General features: G+C 32.7%; 1 protein-coding gene across 2 annotated transcripts in view; it reads left to right on the top strand.

Moving 5' to 3' along the window:
• Window positions 1-18,035, top strand: part of LOC118182530 (putative sodium-coupled neutral amino acid transporter 11) — a 99,766-nt gene that overhangs the window by 76,976 nt on the left and 4,755 nt on the right. For both annotated transcript variants that reach the window (XM_085808338.1, XM_085808337.1), the window contains exon 12: window positions 8,172-8,306. In XM_085808338.1, the coding sequence (XP_085664464.1) occupies window positions 8,172-8,306 (135 nt within the window). The remainder of the gene's footprint in view (window positions 1-8,171; window positions 8,307-18,035) is intronic.

The following is an 18,035-nucleotide window of genomic DNA, read 5'->3' as shown; positions in this document are numbered from 1 at the left end:
ACGAGCCCTTTCGGATTTATTTTGTTTTTCATTTTCGAAATGTAACAGCATTGAATGCTTTCGTGAGCATTTTTGACATCGATAATTAGACGAACACGTTTGAATGGAATGGTTTTTCAAACAATTAAAACAAAGCTTATTTCTTTTCACGAATTCACACCTGTCATTGAGAGAAAGATTTATAAATTCCGGACACTTATATAATGAATGGAATTCTTCACCACGGCATTTTATGCACTTCAAAATTATGTTTTTCATATTAGAAGTGGATATCATACTCGTAAGTTTATATGGAGAATTATTACTCTTTTTTTACCTCCTTTATTTTACTATTTTGAAGCGTTCTCGCTTGGCTTTGTAAAAACGAAAGTAGTTGTTCAATCGTACCGAATTCTTCCGAGTTTTTTAATTCCTTTTCCCACTAGTATCGAGTCGATTTATCAAACTTATCCACTATTAAATATACTATCATTATTTCCGATAAGTTTTCTACCTTGTAGTTTAAAATATTTAAAGTTCGAATACATTCGTTCATTACGTCAATTAAATTTAGAATAGAACTAAATGTCTCGCTAATATTCAGCTAATTCAAAAGCTTTTTTATTATAGCATTTAAAAGCTCATGTTTATTCGAATACCTATCTTCTAAAAGTTTCCAAGCTATATCGAAATTTGTATCCGAAATAGAAATAGACTGTATTACTCTCAGAGCTTCGTCCTTACAACTAGCTTTTAAATATTGCAATCTCATTGCATTACTCGAAATAGATTTGTTTTCTATTACACTAGCTTTAAACATATCTTTAAACATGATCCAATTCTCTATTTTGCCATTGAATGTCGGTACCGATAGCGTCGGTAACTTAACATCCGAAAACACATTTGAATTATTATTACTCGGCACAGAAGAAACAGAATGTACAGAATTCATCTTATTTTTTACTACTGCTAATTTACATTTCATCATCAGTAGCAACTCATCAATAATATCATCTGTATCTTCTTTATCCTCAACATGTTTATCTAATTCTTCGGGTTTACATGCTTCGAAAATTGAATAAAATGCAGATTTAAAATCATTAGAAATTTCAGTTTTGGTTTCAAATAGCTGCAACGCAACTGAATCTGAAACATCTAATGACGAAACAACTTTATCTTTATGCCACGTCAGTGAACTTTTTAACACTCTTTTTCTAGTTTTTAGAGCTTCCATATATATTACTGTTATACTCTTCAAATTTAATAGAGATTAAAATGGGAGAGCTCACCTCCGATTCTCGATGGACCACTTGAACTGTACTCAGGAGCTGGTTGACTTTGTATTTAATAACAAAGATTATCATCACAAAGATATTTACTTTATTATATATATATTAATCATTTTGTTGCTGTAGAGGAATGATCTGGCTCCAAAACATTTTAAATTCTCAATCACAAAGCTGTAAGATCTGTTATAGCAAGTACACAAAACAAAAGAATACTCAATTCAAATTACGTAGGTCGAGAGTATAACGCGCTAGCAGCGCCACCTGTCGGCAACTCTTAATCACTACTGAACAGGAGCATTTTCAGTAATGAAGTTGTTACTTTTGCTGCTGATTTGAATGGCATTTCTGTGACAAGCATATAAATTGCATGAATCCAACCTGAAAGTAATGGTGAATTTTTGATTCTGGGGGAAATTTCCTCTGAAATTTGGTACACGCAAACCAGAATCAAATGACATGATGAGCTAACTTTATCAACAACATGAAGAAAATTTCGGGATTTCTTTTTGTGAAATAAGCCCTGAAAAGGTTGTTTTAGCCTTGTACGTGTTCTCAGGTTTGCTTGTTGAGGGATATACCTCGATCATATGATGCGATCAAGAAGGTGCAGCATTGCCAGCTCATGTTGGCAAGAATATTCAGTGCTGGCCACTTTACTTTCTATGAGGGTCAAGTAGAAAGAGACCAACCAAAATATCTAGATATTTGTAGCTTCTTACTTCCCCCCTTTTTTGTGCGAGGCCAAATGTCTTGGTTCAATTAATTATGAAGCTTTTGTAATATTTCATGGCACTTCTATGAAGATGCAAAGTTTGGGAGCCACTGTGTTCCATAATATCTTAGTGCATTAAATGTTTCATATTCTATCCAATACACCATTAAAATGTGTATAGTTGTCATGAAAAGTTATAAAATTTTTCTTTTTATCCTGTGTCAAGTAACTGGTCTGTAAATATCAGTATGAATTATTTCGAAAAGACTTTTAGCTCAGTCTTTCTGAATTAAAAAGCAATTTGGTTTGTTTAGCTGCAATGTCCTAGAGCAGTGATCTCCAATCCGCCGATCGCGAACTACTGGTAGCTTGTGGGGACATTTTCGGTAGATCGCGTTAACACTCTGGTTGGCTAACCTTGATTACTCCACTAAGCTGATGCTGACGACAACAACTGCCTGTTTCTGCTACACAAATACTATTGTCAGCCTCATCTTATAGTTGACTGTGTGTATGTGCAAGTTTTGCATATTATGTTTTTTGTGTGTACGAGTATATTAGATATTTCCTAACTTGAATAGTTTGATTTACACATTTTTACTAAGGTAGGTCTGTTTTAATGATCATGTGTTCAAGCAAAAAATTATCACTTCCATTCGAAATGAGAAACCAGTTACCTCTTTACCCAGGTTAAAGGACAAATGTGTATTTACTGTACTAGATAAGCATATCTCTTGGGAAGAATGGAAACGTCGAATGTCAATTCAAAACCATTCACGCAGGGATTGAAAAGGATTTCCCACTGAATTTTTCTCTATGGAAAGAAAAGATAAGGCAGCTAAAATCTAAACTTGATGCTCAACAATTGTCTTTTTAAAAACCATTAAATGAGAGAAAAGCAGCAGCTGAGCCGTCATTCCAAGTTTCAAATATGAGTATTATTGCACAGGAAAAGAAACCTTACGAAGAGGGTGAAATACTCAGAATTGCACTTTTAGAAGCTGCAGATGCATTATTTGACACTAGTTTCAAATATAAAACTGATATAAAGTCTGCTTTTAAATCTGTACAACATTATGCAAATAAAAAAATGAGAAGGGTTGAGGTTATGAGTTCTCACATAACCTTACAAGTTAAAACTGACATTGATTACTGCCAACGATTTCTTCCCACAAGTTAAAACTGACTTTGATTACTGCCAACGATTTCTCCCTGCAATTTGACAAATCGACTGATATAGTTGATACAGCTGAGTTGACTGTTTTTGCAAGAATAGGTTTGATAATCTCGAAACAAGAGAGGAACTGGTAAAGTTTATATATTAACCAGATGCACTATAGGTCATATTTGTAGCTGTTAAAGATCTCATGAACTCTGCAAATATTCCTATAAATAAATTGGTTGGTTTTTGGAGCTTTTTTGATGGAAGGCAGATGGAGCTTTTTTTGATGGAAGGCAGATAGAAGGGATTCATAACCTTGTGTCGTAAAGTCAACAGCTTTCTAAAATTTCTGTCTTACCATTGTGTAATACATCAGGAGTCACCATGTGGAAAATTTCTAAGTATGAACAATGTAATGAAAACAGTCATAAAATAGTGAACAAAGTTAGAGCAGATGCAATTCAGAGATGTTTATTCAGAGCATTGACTGCTGAACTAGATTGCCAGTATATTGATCGAATTCTTCATATGAAAGTTCTTCAACATCTCTGGCAGTATATTGATCAAATGCTTCATACAGAAGTTCTTCAACGTCTCCTTACAACAGCAAATGCCTTAAAATTCTTTCCGATTTGACAATAGAATTTAATAAACACTTCCAGCATTTTAAAAGGATTGAAATTGTTGCACAGTTTGTCAAATTGCCTTTTATAGAGATTAAATGCTGAAGAGTTCTGTACTTGTGTTATGGAGCATATTGATTTTCAGAATGATTTATAAGCCAAATCACTTTCTTCAAATTCTGAAAATATTTGGCCACTTGTTCCTTAAGAAAAATACCCAATTTTGGTTCAGGTTTAGTCTGAGAGTTAAGGCAATATTCAGCTCTACATATCTGTGCGAAATTTCATTTTTTTTGTATTCAAATAGTAGCAACTACGTACTCTTCCAACATTAAAAAACTTGTTGATGAGAGAAAAGAGTTTCATTCTTTCTTATGTACAGTTCAGTTTCAGTTTGTTTTTGTTGTATACAGTTTAACTTAAAAAATTGACTTAATATTACTAAATTGACTTAATATTTACTACAAATGTAAGTTTATAGTCAATAAACAAATGTAAGATTTTTTAAAAAGAAGTTGGTAGTGTTTTTCAAGGTTTGAATGCAAGGTCTAAAAAGTTGCTAATAAATAAATTCTTGACATGGATAATAAAATAAATTAATCACCAACTCCAGTTTAATATTAAAAGATAATGAAAATGCACTGAATTATATGAATTTATTTAGAGCAAAAAATTGCTGAGGTTTACAATCTGCATTAAAAAAAAGTATTGACATATATAATGTAGATGCAGAAAATGCAAAAAGACTTAAAAAAATTGCCTCTTCAACCAAAATGTTACATAGTGTAGTTTTGTTAAAATGCTTATTTTTATACTGTATATTCGGGCACAAAACACATACTTTTAATACAAATAATATGATCGGAATTTACGAGTGTGCATTATACGCAAGATATAAAAGTGATATATTTAAATAATAAGGAAAAGTTGAGCATACAGAAATTAGATTTCTACATGTGCTTAAATGCTGTTTATTTAAAAGAAATGCCACAGTTTATGAGCTTAAAAAAGTTTTATTATTGGATAATTCTCCATTATCAGATAATTTTTTTTATGTAAAGCGTATTAATTATTGTGCTTCCATTCCTTTAGAAAAAACATCTGATATATAAACATCTCTATAATTCTGCGATTTCTTTTGGGTCAGAAGTGCATTCTTACCCCAAATTATGTTCCCCTTTTCTCAAAACCCTAGAATAGCATTCTTGTGCACATCTGCATTCAATACAGCTCTTTACATAATTATTTATTCTTTCAAGTGCTTCCTCCAACACATATTGTTCCTCTTATGGATTGCCAATTCAGTATACCATTGTTCTAAAGTCTGGGAAAAATCTTCGAGTGAATGATTTCAAAGTGCATTGTGCGTGTCTTTCAGGTTTCTTCTTAAAGAAAAGGTTGTGTGTTATACGATGATTATACCAAAAATTCAGTTTAAAATTATAGGTCTGCGTTATACTCTGGAATATATGGTACATACAAGGAAAAATTGTCATTCGATTTGCCATTTGGAAAAATCAAAACTTTGTTTATATGGAAAATTCAGTGCTAATTACAAGCATTTATAGGTTAAGTGTTCAGTAATCTACTGAATTATATGCAACATCATACTCTAAATAGAGTAACATTTTTTAACATTGTAAGTAACATAACATCAGAAGTAACATAACTAACATGATTTTCATTTACAGATGTTTTACTTATTGTGGAACAATTCTACCAAGATTAATTCTTCATAAATTAATTTCTTGTGAAGAAGCTTTTATTTACTCTAACTCATCTTTCATTTAAATCAGATAAGCATCATCTTTGCTACCATGTGAAAAATTTGAATGGAATGGAAAAGCATATTTTTACTTTATATATGTATTTTATTTTATGCTGAACATTACATTACACAACTAAAAAATCAAGGAAAGAACATTAACTACTCTTGGTATTCACTGAGGAATATTAGTGTTCACACTTACTTGTAATAATTATATAATTAAAAATTCTCACTCAACAAAGTTTTCCTGATTTCTTCTTGCACTCACAAACAATTGCACATTACAAAGGCAAACATATCTTTAAATTGAAAAATCTGAAAACATATTTACATTGTTTTGGGAGGTTCTTTATGCTTTACAATGATGCTTTAAAATTACAGAGTTTTTTGGCTGTTTTAGTTTCTTCTACAATGTTTCATACCGTAATGTTTTAGAACTGTAATAATTCTTTTTTTTGCTTTTTATTTAACCATGATTTTTCTGATATTTTTCTCTGTTATGTTTTTGTGGCAGTGCTTTGTTGGATGCCATGGAACTGGCTTTAGCACAAATAAAACATTGCCACTTAACCCAAAATTTATATAAAGTATCATTTAAAGGTTGTAAGTCAAATTAAAAAATTATGCATGTAAAGTTAGTTTTGAAAACATAATAAGTTAAATCTGAAATGATATAATTTTTGATTTGGCAAGATCATAGGCCAGTCATGGTAAAAAATGAGTACATATTAAGAAAGTATACTCTCATTTTTAATTAAAATTCAGCTGGATAATAAATAAAAAGCAGTCTTGTTTCAGTGACATGTATAAATCACAATAAGGTAATGGATTAGTTTGGATTACTTTGATTAGGACAACGCTTGTGAAGGCTGTCTGTTTAAGGGAAGGGATGCCTTCGTGCAAGATTTTTTAAGAAATACAGGCTTGTTATCATGTTACATGTATGAAACATCGCAAAAACTGCCATGCAGCTAGCCCATTCATCAGAACTTGAGCCTGCTTCAAACTGCCAGTCTTTGGAATTTATACTGCTTAGCTGTTGGTGACAATAAGTTAAAGATTAGCTATACTGGTGTGCAAAAACTAAAGAGAAGACAGAGAAATTAATATAATAGTGGAACAAGGCAAGCAAATGGAATAAAAGATTCCGGAGGTAGATTTGAAATATGTACAGGGTGGCATATATGGCATGACTTTGGTGAAGAAGTGTCAAAAGACAGTGTCAGTGTCGTGGAGGAGTGTCAGCACGTGGGAGGTATACACTCAGCAATTTGGTGAAAGCTATTGCATAGTGTGTGGTGATTTCAACAATGACATGTTGATACTACCGTATGATATGGCCAGGAGACATTATATGGAGGACTTTAACTGAGATCATAATATGGTGTGTGAGGTTAACAACTGCTCATTAGAAACATTGGTTTCTATGTTACCAGCAACACTAGAACTGGACACAACAGGAATGAGGTCAAGTGCTCTGATCAGAGGTGTCATGGACCTGGACTTTCTCTTTTTTGATAACAATTCTACAATTAATTGTCCACAGTTGCTAAGCTCTTGAAGAGTGAAGACATTGAATGTATGGGTTGACCTGCAAGGTCTCAGACCTAAATCCCATAGTACATACGTGGGGCCTTCTGTGGAGATATTTGGCAGCATGTGAGCAGCTGCCAACAAAGCTTCTGCACTTGAAATTAATGCTACAAGGAATGGAAAGCGATGCTTCAACAGCTCTGTGATAACCTCAGCCTCAGTATGGACAGATAATTTCTGTATTGGTGTCAGAGGTGATCATATTCTCTTTTAAAGTTTATATTTTTCATGCAAGTCACCTGTAACATATAACAACTTCTCTCCAGTTCTGCTGGGATATACTTTTCAATAAAATGCGTTTTGATTTCTTGGATGGTTTTGGTCACTTGTTCCATATTTTCACATCTTATGGTATGATAACAAAGCTTCTGCACTTGAAATTAATGCTACAAGGAATGGAAAGCGATGCTTCAACAGCTCTGTGACAACCTCAGCCTCAGTATGGACAGATAATTTCTGTATTGGTGTCAGAGGTGATCATATTCTCTTCTAAAGTTTATATTTTTCATGCAAGTCACCTGTAACATATGACAACTTCTCTCCAGTTCTGCTGGGATATACTTTTCAATAAAATGCGTTTTGATTTCTTGGATGGTTTTGGTCACTTGTTCCATATTTTCACATCTTATGGTATGATTTGGAGTGATGTGGAATACTTCTGGACAATTTTTATTTGGAAAACAGTCTTCTTAAATTTTGCATACCAGTGTAATATATTGAAACAGGAAAGATTAAAAATGTTGAATAACTACTGCTAACAAACCTTTAATTATGTTGTTATATTTTAAAGAAATGTCATGTTAGGTTGGCTCAGAAATTATGCTTCTTTAATAAAAAATACTCTGTTCACATAGTATTTTCTAGTATTACGTCAGTTCAGTTGAAGCAAAAATCTTCCAATAAATAAAAATTTAAATGATAAAAATTGCTTTAGGCTAGTATTTTGCAGAATAATTTTATGAGATAGGGGAAGAAAAGCATGAATTCATTGAAATTTATTGAGTTATCACTTATTGAAATTTATTTTTACATGTTATTTCTGCAGGTGTTTGAAAATGCAGTATTCAAGGAAAAGCATTCTTCTCTCCTCCGACATTCTGTCCTCACAGTGTCTCTTGTTGCTATAACCTTTGCTTTGTCTACGCTTACTGATTGCCTTAGTATTGTTTTGGAATTGAATGTAAGTAATTTAAAAAAATAACTATCAATTTAATTAAAAAATATGTACCATGAAATAAGTAAGATCTTAAAAGTAGCTATGAGGGGTTTTCTCTCAAGGCATATGATGCATGCGGCACATGCCTTTAAATCTGAAGCTATGTAAAAAGGATTTTTATTTTTTAACTCATTCGTATAGTAAAATCTTTATTAATTACTTTAAATACACATTTTTGCATTGTGTCATCAAATTTATTTAGAACCAGAAATTTAAAATGAATGAAATATGCATCGTTCTGTCTTCTCCAATTCTGCCTTTGCATGCTATCTGTATGCGAGCATCATCAATGAAATAACATGTTTCACAAGGACGAATGGAAAACTATCCCTCCTTTTTTCTCGCACTGTTAGATGGATGACCAGCTTTTGCCTAGCTGCATGCTACCTCGGCATAGCACTCAAGTAGGAAAAAATGATTGTTTGTTTTTTAGCACTGAATTTAAAGCAATTTATATCACGTTTTAGGGATTACTATTATGTAAAGGTCACATTTTTTGCTTCCAAATTTACAATTAAATTTCAAATTTAGTTTTGATTAAATTTTTCTTATTGTATGGCTGTTTATTCTTATTTCTGAACTTCTTTGAGAATTCCACCTGATAACACGTTAAACTTATAATATTAAATTAAGCACTTTTTTTTAAAAAGAAAGCTGAAGCATAGCTGAAGGTGAAACAGAGGAGTGTTTAAAGGATTTAATTCAATCAATATTTCTCTTTTGATTATGCTGTGAAAAATAAAAATGATTTTAAAAAGATAAAACTTAACAGGCATGTGCAGTAAATATAACGGTAAAAACACAAGGCATATTCAAACTACATAGTACAAGAAAAGTAGTTTATTAATAGTCTATGATGCTAAAGAAATGTTTTCTTTTGCAATGATCATTATAAGTTATGAATTTTACAAGTTTAGTGTAATATTAATATCTTTTTTAAGAAATGAAAACTTTCTCTCAGATCAGGATTTGAATTCAACCAATGTTTGGATCCTATGCTTTTAAATGTTTTGAGAGAAATCATAATTTTAGCCAGTGATCCTGAAACCTGCCAGCCTGGAGCTTCAAATCAGACAAACTCTGTTATACACCTGAACAGAGTACTGTTATTGGAAAATAACAATGCCATACTTTATTTAGCAGTTAGGAAAACTGATATTAGTACTAGAAACAGAATAAATGAATGAATTTTGGTGAGACGACCAAAATGCGTGCCAAAAGTTCGTCAGCTGAGGAATAAAGTCCACTTCTTAAAATACAAATCCAAAAAAAGATTTTTATGGGCTATATTCAATTGGTCAGAATGTGTCTTATAAATTAGAAACCAAAGTAAAAATATACATATATCTCTCTGCAAAGAAATATGTATATTTTTTAATCCCACTGGGATATAAGTGCAATCCTGTTTTCCTCTGGACTTGTTTTCTCAACCCCCTGAACTGTATGGTGATTAGCTGAGGCTGACTACTTTTCTAAATATCACGGTAAAGGTATGAATCCCATGTAAGGATTATTTATGTGTTGTTCTGCCTTTTAGAGATCATATCAGAGCACCCCTAGTTGTGTACCCTGTACAATGTTCTTGGTGATAAGATGGCTGTGGAACTGAGTGGTTCAGCTATTTTCAACTAATGCGAAGAAGTGTGTGTCCGGGCATTTAAAAAAACACCTTATTTGTGTTGCCATTCTATATAATTCCAACAGTTCTAATTTTAGAGATTAAGTCTTGGTTATAGTTTTAGAACAGGTTTAGAGCTTTTCATATATGAGCCGTAAAGAACAGATCTTTAGAATATTAAGCAAATGAAAATATCTATAAAGATATGATAATAAAAGCAGTAAAATATTAAACTGATTGATAAATTGCATACATGTTGTCATAAAACAAGAGCTGCCATAATCAGCCTGCTGATTCTGCAAACAAATAAAAATTAGAGAAAATTGATAAATAAAGTATAAATGTAGGCACAGTTTTAACATGAATGTTTCTTGTTGCTTGAACCAAATGATTTTATAAATTGCAATTAAAAACTCATTTGAATAACATATAAAGGAAATAGCGATTTCTTAGTTTATTTCAGTCAAAAAGCAGTTTCAGGTTGCAAGAAGCCAATGCACAAAAGAAACAATCCCCCCTCCAAACAGAATGTGTATTGAAAAATGTGAAATCAGTTATATTGTGAAACCGTAATATGTCCAAGAAAATAAGCCAAAAACTTGATTCTGATAAGATGCGAATCTATGAACTTTTTATGAATGCAGGGAAATTTCTTTCTTCTAATTTCTATGTATCTGAAATTTTATTAAATATATTTGACATTAGTTTTACGAATTATTTGAAATTAATTTTCTTTGTTTTGCTTGCTTTGTGTTTGAAAAGAAGCTTGCACATAAATTTATACCATGTGTAAACACCATCAGTATTCATAACATGATAAGCAAAATTTAAATGACTTGAGTCAATGATTTTTTTTTCAGTATCAACATTAATGATATCAGTGAAGACATTTTATCTGGCACTAGGATGAATTCATAATTGATTAGGATAATTTGTTTACTAATTGCATTTGGAAACAAAATATTTACAATACGCTTCCATCAAGCAAAGTTCAATTATGACTCTATGATGTAAACTGTTCACAACCTTTATTTGAAAACTTTCCTTATCAGCATTTCAGACATTAGATCTGATGAACTTTTAATTTTTATTGTGTGCATTTCATTATTTTACATCCTGTGCAGTATTTAACTATATATTAATATGCAAATATTATAGGCAACTTTAAAATACATGTAGTTCTTACATTCATAAATACATTTTTTAAAAATTTGGCATTCAGCAGCATGCCTTCTATGAAAACTCAGGGTGTGCCCATTCTAGCTATATATTACTCAAGAAGGGAAAAAAGTCCATTGTGGTTGTCTCGGTGGCTTATTGTGACCGTAGTTAATAATATTTGGGCATTGGTAAATTTTTGAAGTTTCATCCATGAAATCCAGCATGAAAAAATATCGATAAATTACGATGAGCAATGTGTTTATTGAAATAAAAATATTGTAAAAATTTCTTTCAGCCAAAATTAAGCAGCATTGTTGTGTGTTAAGCTTTGCTGTGCATTTTGTTTAAAACTTTATTCTAGAAAGAACCCAACATTTTGCATTGGCCCTAATTAAAAAAAATATAGCTGTGTGCCTTTTTCCTGGTGCTTTATCATCTCCTTAATTAGTTAGTTTTAATCAGATCAAATATATAATTCTTACTGCAATCCTGCAATTAAATCTCTCATCATCTGAATAACTATAGAATCTATAGAATATCTTTCTTCCACTTTCTGATTTTTTTTCCAAAATTCATCATGATCTTTCCCTCTTGAATTTAAACTTACTGGGTTATGAATATAAATTTCAGTAGCTCATCCAACACATGACAGTTGGCAGTAGAGCCCGAGGAATTGTAGACAGCTATTCATGAACTGCTGATAACTATTGATAGGCTAAAAACAAGGTTTGGCCACGAAGAGCAACTTGTTGAGTATTATGTTAGCAAACTGCTATTGTTGGTAGTGAAAAATGCTATGAATACAAAAATGGAGATGAATGTTATGCAGCTGTATGATAGATTGGAGTCACATTTGAGATCTCTGGAGATGAATCACATAACTACTGACAAGTATGCTACCATGATTATTCCCACTGGTGGAATCATACATTGTAAAAAATTTGTTAAGGGTTTAGTTACATAATCCAATGATCAATAAAGAAGAGAACTATTCTTATGGCAATAAACTGTCTCAGTTATTGTTTCTTCATATGGAAATGGAGGGTGAATAACAAATTTATTTAAAGCTGGTTTTAAATCAAATGAAATTTCAAATAAAAAATGAAAAGTACACAAAAGATGAAATTTGTGTCCCAGTGGCTAATGATCTAGTGTTGGGTACTAAAGCTATGAAACCTGTCTATGTATTTTGGGGAAAAACACATTATTCTCAAGACTGTTTTAAAGGGCGAAAAATGTCTTTTGCAGGGATAAACAAAAAGAAAGGCCTGTTTTGCGTGTTTGAGAATCGGGTATCGTTCGAAAAATTTTAATGCTAATGTTTGATGCATAATTTGCGAAAAGAAGCATTGGACTACAGTATGTTCTAAAATGTGTAATGTTGATAAGAAAATTAAATCAGAGACTTCTCATGTTGATGAAAATGTAATGTCTAATCAAAGCCAAACAAAAGTAAGTTCTACAAATTCTGCTTCTGTCAATTGAAGCAAAAGGGAAGAGAAGAACTGTTATTAGCTTTATTTGATTGTAGCTTATTGTAGCTTTATTTGACATGGGATCACAGAGATCGTAAATTCTTAAATCTACCATGAACCAAATGGGGGTGCCTCCTCAGCAAAGTGAAAGTTTAATGCATGTTCTATTTGGGGGGTATTAGCTCTAGAAAGCAACATAAATGCTACAAAGTATTGGTGAGTAATTTAAAAAGGAATTACTTTTGTGAAATCCAAGTTCTGGATCAACAAGTTATTTGTGGCACATGCCTAGTGTTAAAGAAGGAATCTGGATGGTTGAATTACAGGATAAAGGTGTCAGTCGTACTGATGTAAGAAGACTCACTAGCTGTAGAACTTTTAATTGGAGCAGACTGTGCTGGAAGTTCTTATATTGGGAATGTTTTACACTTATCATCTGGTCTTGTTGCAATACAGGCACCACTCGGCTGGATTGTTATCGGCAAGATAAACAACTGCATTTTATATCAAAGTACTTCATCTTTGATAACCAATATGCTAATCCACAGCAGTGATTTAGAGAATTTATGGAAATTAGATGCTTTAGGAATAACTGATCCCAGTGAAAGCAAGTCTAGTGTAGAATTGGAAATGGCTATATTGGATTGCTTTCAAAGGACCTTGAGAAAAAATGATGATGGTAGTTATGAAGTAAGTTTGCCATGGTTCTATGATTGGGATAATTTAGCAGGCAATAGAGACACTGCTGAAAAGAAATTGCTCTAAACCACAAAGGAACTTAAGTTAGAAGAAAAATTTGAAGACTAAGATTGGTTACAATCAGGAGTGGTCAAGGAAGTGCCAAATAATGAAGCAGAGGAGAAAATACACTACCTTCCACATCGACCAGTTTTCAAAGAAAACTCCTCGTCACTGGTTAGACTGGTATATGACACATTATAAAAAGAAAACATTTTCTTCCCTAAATTCAAAAGGGCCAAGTCTTCTAGATTTGCTTTCAGCAGTATTGCTTAAATTTAGAGAGGAGGATAAGCATTATTTCAGATATAAGGAAGGCATTCTTACATATTTACATTGATGAGATGGATTGAGATGGCAATGATATTCTAAGGTTTCTCTGTTGGAAGTGTGCTGAACAGTCAGAGATAAAAGATTTTCGCCACTGCCGTGTAGCATTTGGGCTAAATTGCAGTCCTTTTCTTCTTGGGGCTATGATTGACTCACTCAGTATCGGACACCTCTCAGAGTATGATTGAGAAACTTAAAACTTCCTTTTATGTTGACAATTGTGTGACTTCTGTAGATTCCGATGATGATGCAAGTTTTTTCGTTCAACAGGCAACCGAGATCATGGCAAATGAACATTTTGATGTAAGAGGATGACAGAGAACAGAAACAAAAAAGATTTATAGTGAATCTTAGCCTTTTAAATGTACTAGAACTATTGTGGGATAAACAGTTAGAGATCTTCTATATTGTAACGTTTGAGATAAAGGATTGAGAAAACTTCCAGTGACCAGAAGGAGTTTGCTGTCTTTTGTATCTATGTTTGATACAATAGGAGTTACTGCCCTTTTACCCTTCTTCAAAAGGTGTACTTACAAAAGACCTGAGAAGAAAAAGTGAGTGGGATGCTGAACTCCCAGACGATATTAAAGAGAAAGTTTTAAAGTCGGTGAATGATGTACCTTTATTGTCCTCGGTGAAGATATCTAGACCGGTAAATGATGTACAGTCACACAACCTACACACTTTACTGATTCGCTGCCATAGTTGATTTGAAAAGTAAAAATAAAGAGCAAGTAAAAGTGCAGCTTCTTCAATCCAAGTCCATAATAGCTCCGTTGAAGAAATGCACAATCCCCCGACTTGCATTACTATCCTGTTTCATTAGAGCTAGATTAGCTGTATTTTTAGGGGGGGGGAAGTCTCGAGATTGAGATTTCAAAAGAATACTCTTGGACTACCGTAGCCCTCTATTAGATTAAGAGTAATGAGACGCGAGGAACATCCATAAACAACGAGTTTAAAGAAATATGAAAACTGACAAAAACTGAAGACCGGCACCATGTTCTAAGAACCGTAAATCCAGCAGATTTACCCGCTAGAGGATGTTCTTCCAACAAATTAATAGAAGTCAACTATTGGGAGGGACCACATTGGTTGGCACTGGCTGAAGATAAGTGAACCTTGCTCAAATCCAGTTGAAAATGAAAAGGAAATAATGGCTGAAAAAGTTATATAACTTCAATATTAAACTGTGATGGCAATATGAATTCATGGATAACGCGTCATATCTTGACATACATGAAAATTTTAAGAAGGGTAGCATGGATGCTTAGATTCATTAGTGAAAACACGAAAATGGTAAGAAAGTAGAAGAAACTAGAGAACTAAACGTATGCAAATTTTCTTTGTCCGATCAATCTCTTCTTGCCTTGCCAGTCAATCAAAAAAAAAAAAAAACACCTGTTGTGACAAGAAAGTGGAAGGACTATTAAGTTACCTTCTAGATTTCTGGAATGAAATTTTAAACTGAATTATTATTTTGACCTGAGAACTTTATTGCATGTTTTGATTACTAATTGTATATTATTAATCAAAAGGTGGGAGTAATGTTGCACAATTACTCCAACTTTAGGTAGCCACAAATCAAATCTGGCAACAAATGTAATGAAATAATTTTCTCAATGCAACTGGCATCACTGTTTATGTTTAAAATTAATTTTGTTGTAGAAAATAAGTTTATAATAAATCTTTTAAGGAGGGAAAAAAAAAAGGTAGATTAGCAGTTTCTCCATTCTCAATAACAGTATTTCTTAACAGTGATGTCATCTTTCAGATTGATGATATTTCTCTCACATCACACTGTGAAGAAAGTTGAGGAATATACCTGGAAGATTGCAAGGAACATCTTTTATTAGTATTGTCCCATTTAGTTGCTAGATTTGACTCCAGTTGAACACTTGTGGTTTGTGTTGGAGATACTGTTATGTTGAGAAAAAGAGATTTAAACAAATTTAAACTTTATCAGGTTAAACTTTACTGGTGATGAATGTTTAACTAAAAATTAGTGCTGCAAAGAATATTGATAGGAATTTATTTACAGCTTTCTCAGGCAGCAGCTGTACTATAACACACTCAGCAAAATATTGTCATAGAAGAGAACCCTACATATGAAATGGATCCTTTCTTTCTCCTTTTTCTACTTTTGATCTTCAAAACCTATTAAAGGAGATAATACAGATTTAACCCTTTGCAGCACAATGTGCGCTGTCTGGACACACCTAAAACTTTTCCTCTGTACACACAGAAAAATTGAATGAAAAAGAATTTAAAGGTTACTCTGAACTTCTTTATTTATATTAGATGGCAGCTCAACACAAACTAGTCCATATATTTTATTTTAGCCATGTTTAATTTGTTAAGATTGTCATTTTTCAAAGAAATCTTCCAGATTTTTTTTAGGGTATAAAAGGAATTATTTGAAAGGAAATTTCTATGTTGTTATTTTGGTTGTATGCTAATCTGCTTATTCTATATTAGTTTTAAATTTTTTACCTTGAAATCGTGACTAAAATCGAACGGCGAACCGAGGTGTTCCCAGACTGGGCTCACCATGAGTCTAGGTCACTGAGAGGCAGCTGTATCTTTGCTTCTCTGCAGCTCATCGGTCAGCTCATTAAACATAGAAAGATGGGTCCACATCTGTGTTTCATTTCCTGTTTTTCTCTTTCTTCTTTTCCTTTTTTTGAAGGGGGGGAGGGGAGGTTTAGTTATCAACTAAGAAAAGAAATTGTTGGGGTGATTTTCTGAAGATCAGGGATAATTTTATTAGTTAGATGTTTGGTTTTTCACTAGAGCAGTTCTCTTTTTCTCTTTCGCTTTGGTTCAAGTAAGTTTTCTTAGCGCTACGTTTAATAGTTTTAAGTTGTTGATATTTATATTTTTATTTTATAGTTTATAATTTCAAATTATAGATATAATATTAGTTTATTTTGTTCAGATTTTTAATTATTTTTCAAATGGATTGGTGAGGGCTGACCCTAAAGCACTGAAAGTGGTACACGAATTGCTTTCAGATAGTGAATCTGATACGGATCATAGCACATATGCAAAACATGCAATATTGGGTTGTGCTTTTTTAAAGGTGGTGTCACTTTCTTCGAAAAGTACCACGATGAAAAAAATAGACTACATTGTAAATATAAGTTAATTTTTTCCCATTCATAAGCATGTAATCATCATATAACCCAAAATGACCTTTTTAGGGGGTGTAGAGTAGCAGATTTCCCCGTGGTACACCCTGGGTAATGCTAAATCTGCTACGGTATTTAGAATCTAGTGTTTTTTAATGATAGGCAAAATCTCTTCTTTTACACGCTTCCCAGCAGTGCTCGTTTCAGCACTCTTTTTGAAGCTCTATTCAATCAGTGTGCCCACTTTGGGCACACCCACAGAATTAAAACGATAAGTGCTATCTTTACAAAGTTTTACTTGTGTACTCTTCTAGGCCTAATTAAACTCCCTTCCCTTTTTTTAAAAAAAAAATTCTAACTTTAAAAGGTAGCATTGCAGAAAGGGTTAGCATAGCCGTCAATACCACCCAGGCAAATGATGTCCAAGAGAAAGAATTTTTCTGAGACAAAGATTCCATGATCAGAGACTTCAGGACTGCCTCTGGTTTTCCTGGGATGTGGGTTGGAACCGCCAGATATGGTTGGCAGCCTATTTTTTTTATACTCAGATCTTATCAGTCAACCTGAAAAACACATCTTTAAAAACTGCCAATGTGCAACCTGCAAGGAAAACTCCCATCACACACTCCAAATAATAATAATACAGGCTGCCTAAGAAACAATAATTCTGAGCCATTGTGCTAGTTAGAAATTTAGCCTTTCAACAAAATGAACAAAATTAGTTTACAATGCCTTGTCTCCCACACAGCCAGGTTGATGAGTTGCCAAATTCCTATGCAAAACCCAGAAGAAAAAATTTAGATCCACCTTTTAACTTTTAAAACAAGAAAAATCATATCATGTCTTTAATTTTTTCTTTCCCTTATAAACAAAAGCAATTTATTTTACAAAATGGAGATTTTTATTCTAAGTCAACAAAAGTGGCAGAAACAAAGAACGGTAACTTTCATACACACATCATTGTAATTTTTTTCCATTGCTTTCCTATCCCTCCCTAAAGTGTATGTTCAGAAAACTCCCTGTTCTTTCATGCCTTATCCAAAAATTAAAGAATGTGAGAAATCCTAACAAAAAGAATAGAGTTACTCTAAAATGGATCTCGACTTCTAGAAAAATAATGCTGCCTTTGATTAGCAACTTCATTTAAATTTACAAAATCTAATTCATAATTAAATACATTTGTGACACTTGCGACACCACAGTATGGTTACAAGAAACATGAACCCAGCCACCTAATTTA

This window comes from Stegodyphus dumicola, chromosome X1 (assembly GCF_044657685.1).
Source record: "Stegodyphus dumicola isolate Sdum_Otavi_A_Nest chromosome X1, ASM4465768v1".
NCBI classification, from domain to species: Eukaryota; Metazoa; Arthropoda; class Arachnida; order Araneae; family Eresidae; genus Stegodyphus; species Stegodyphus dumicola.
Note: the sequence above shows the minus strand (reverse complement) of the source record. Positions and strands in the feature narration are given on the sequence as shown.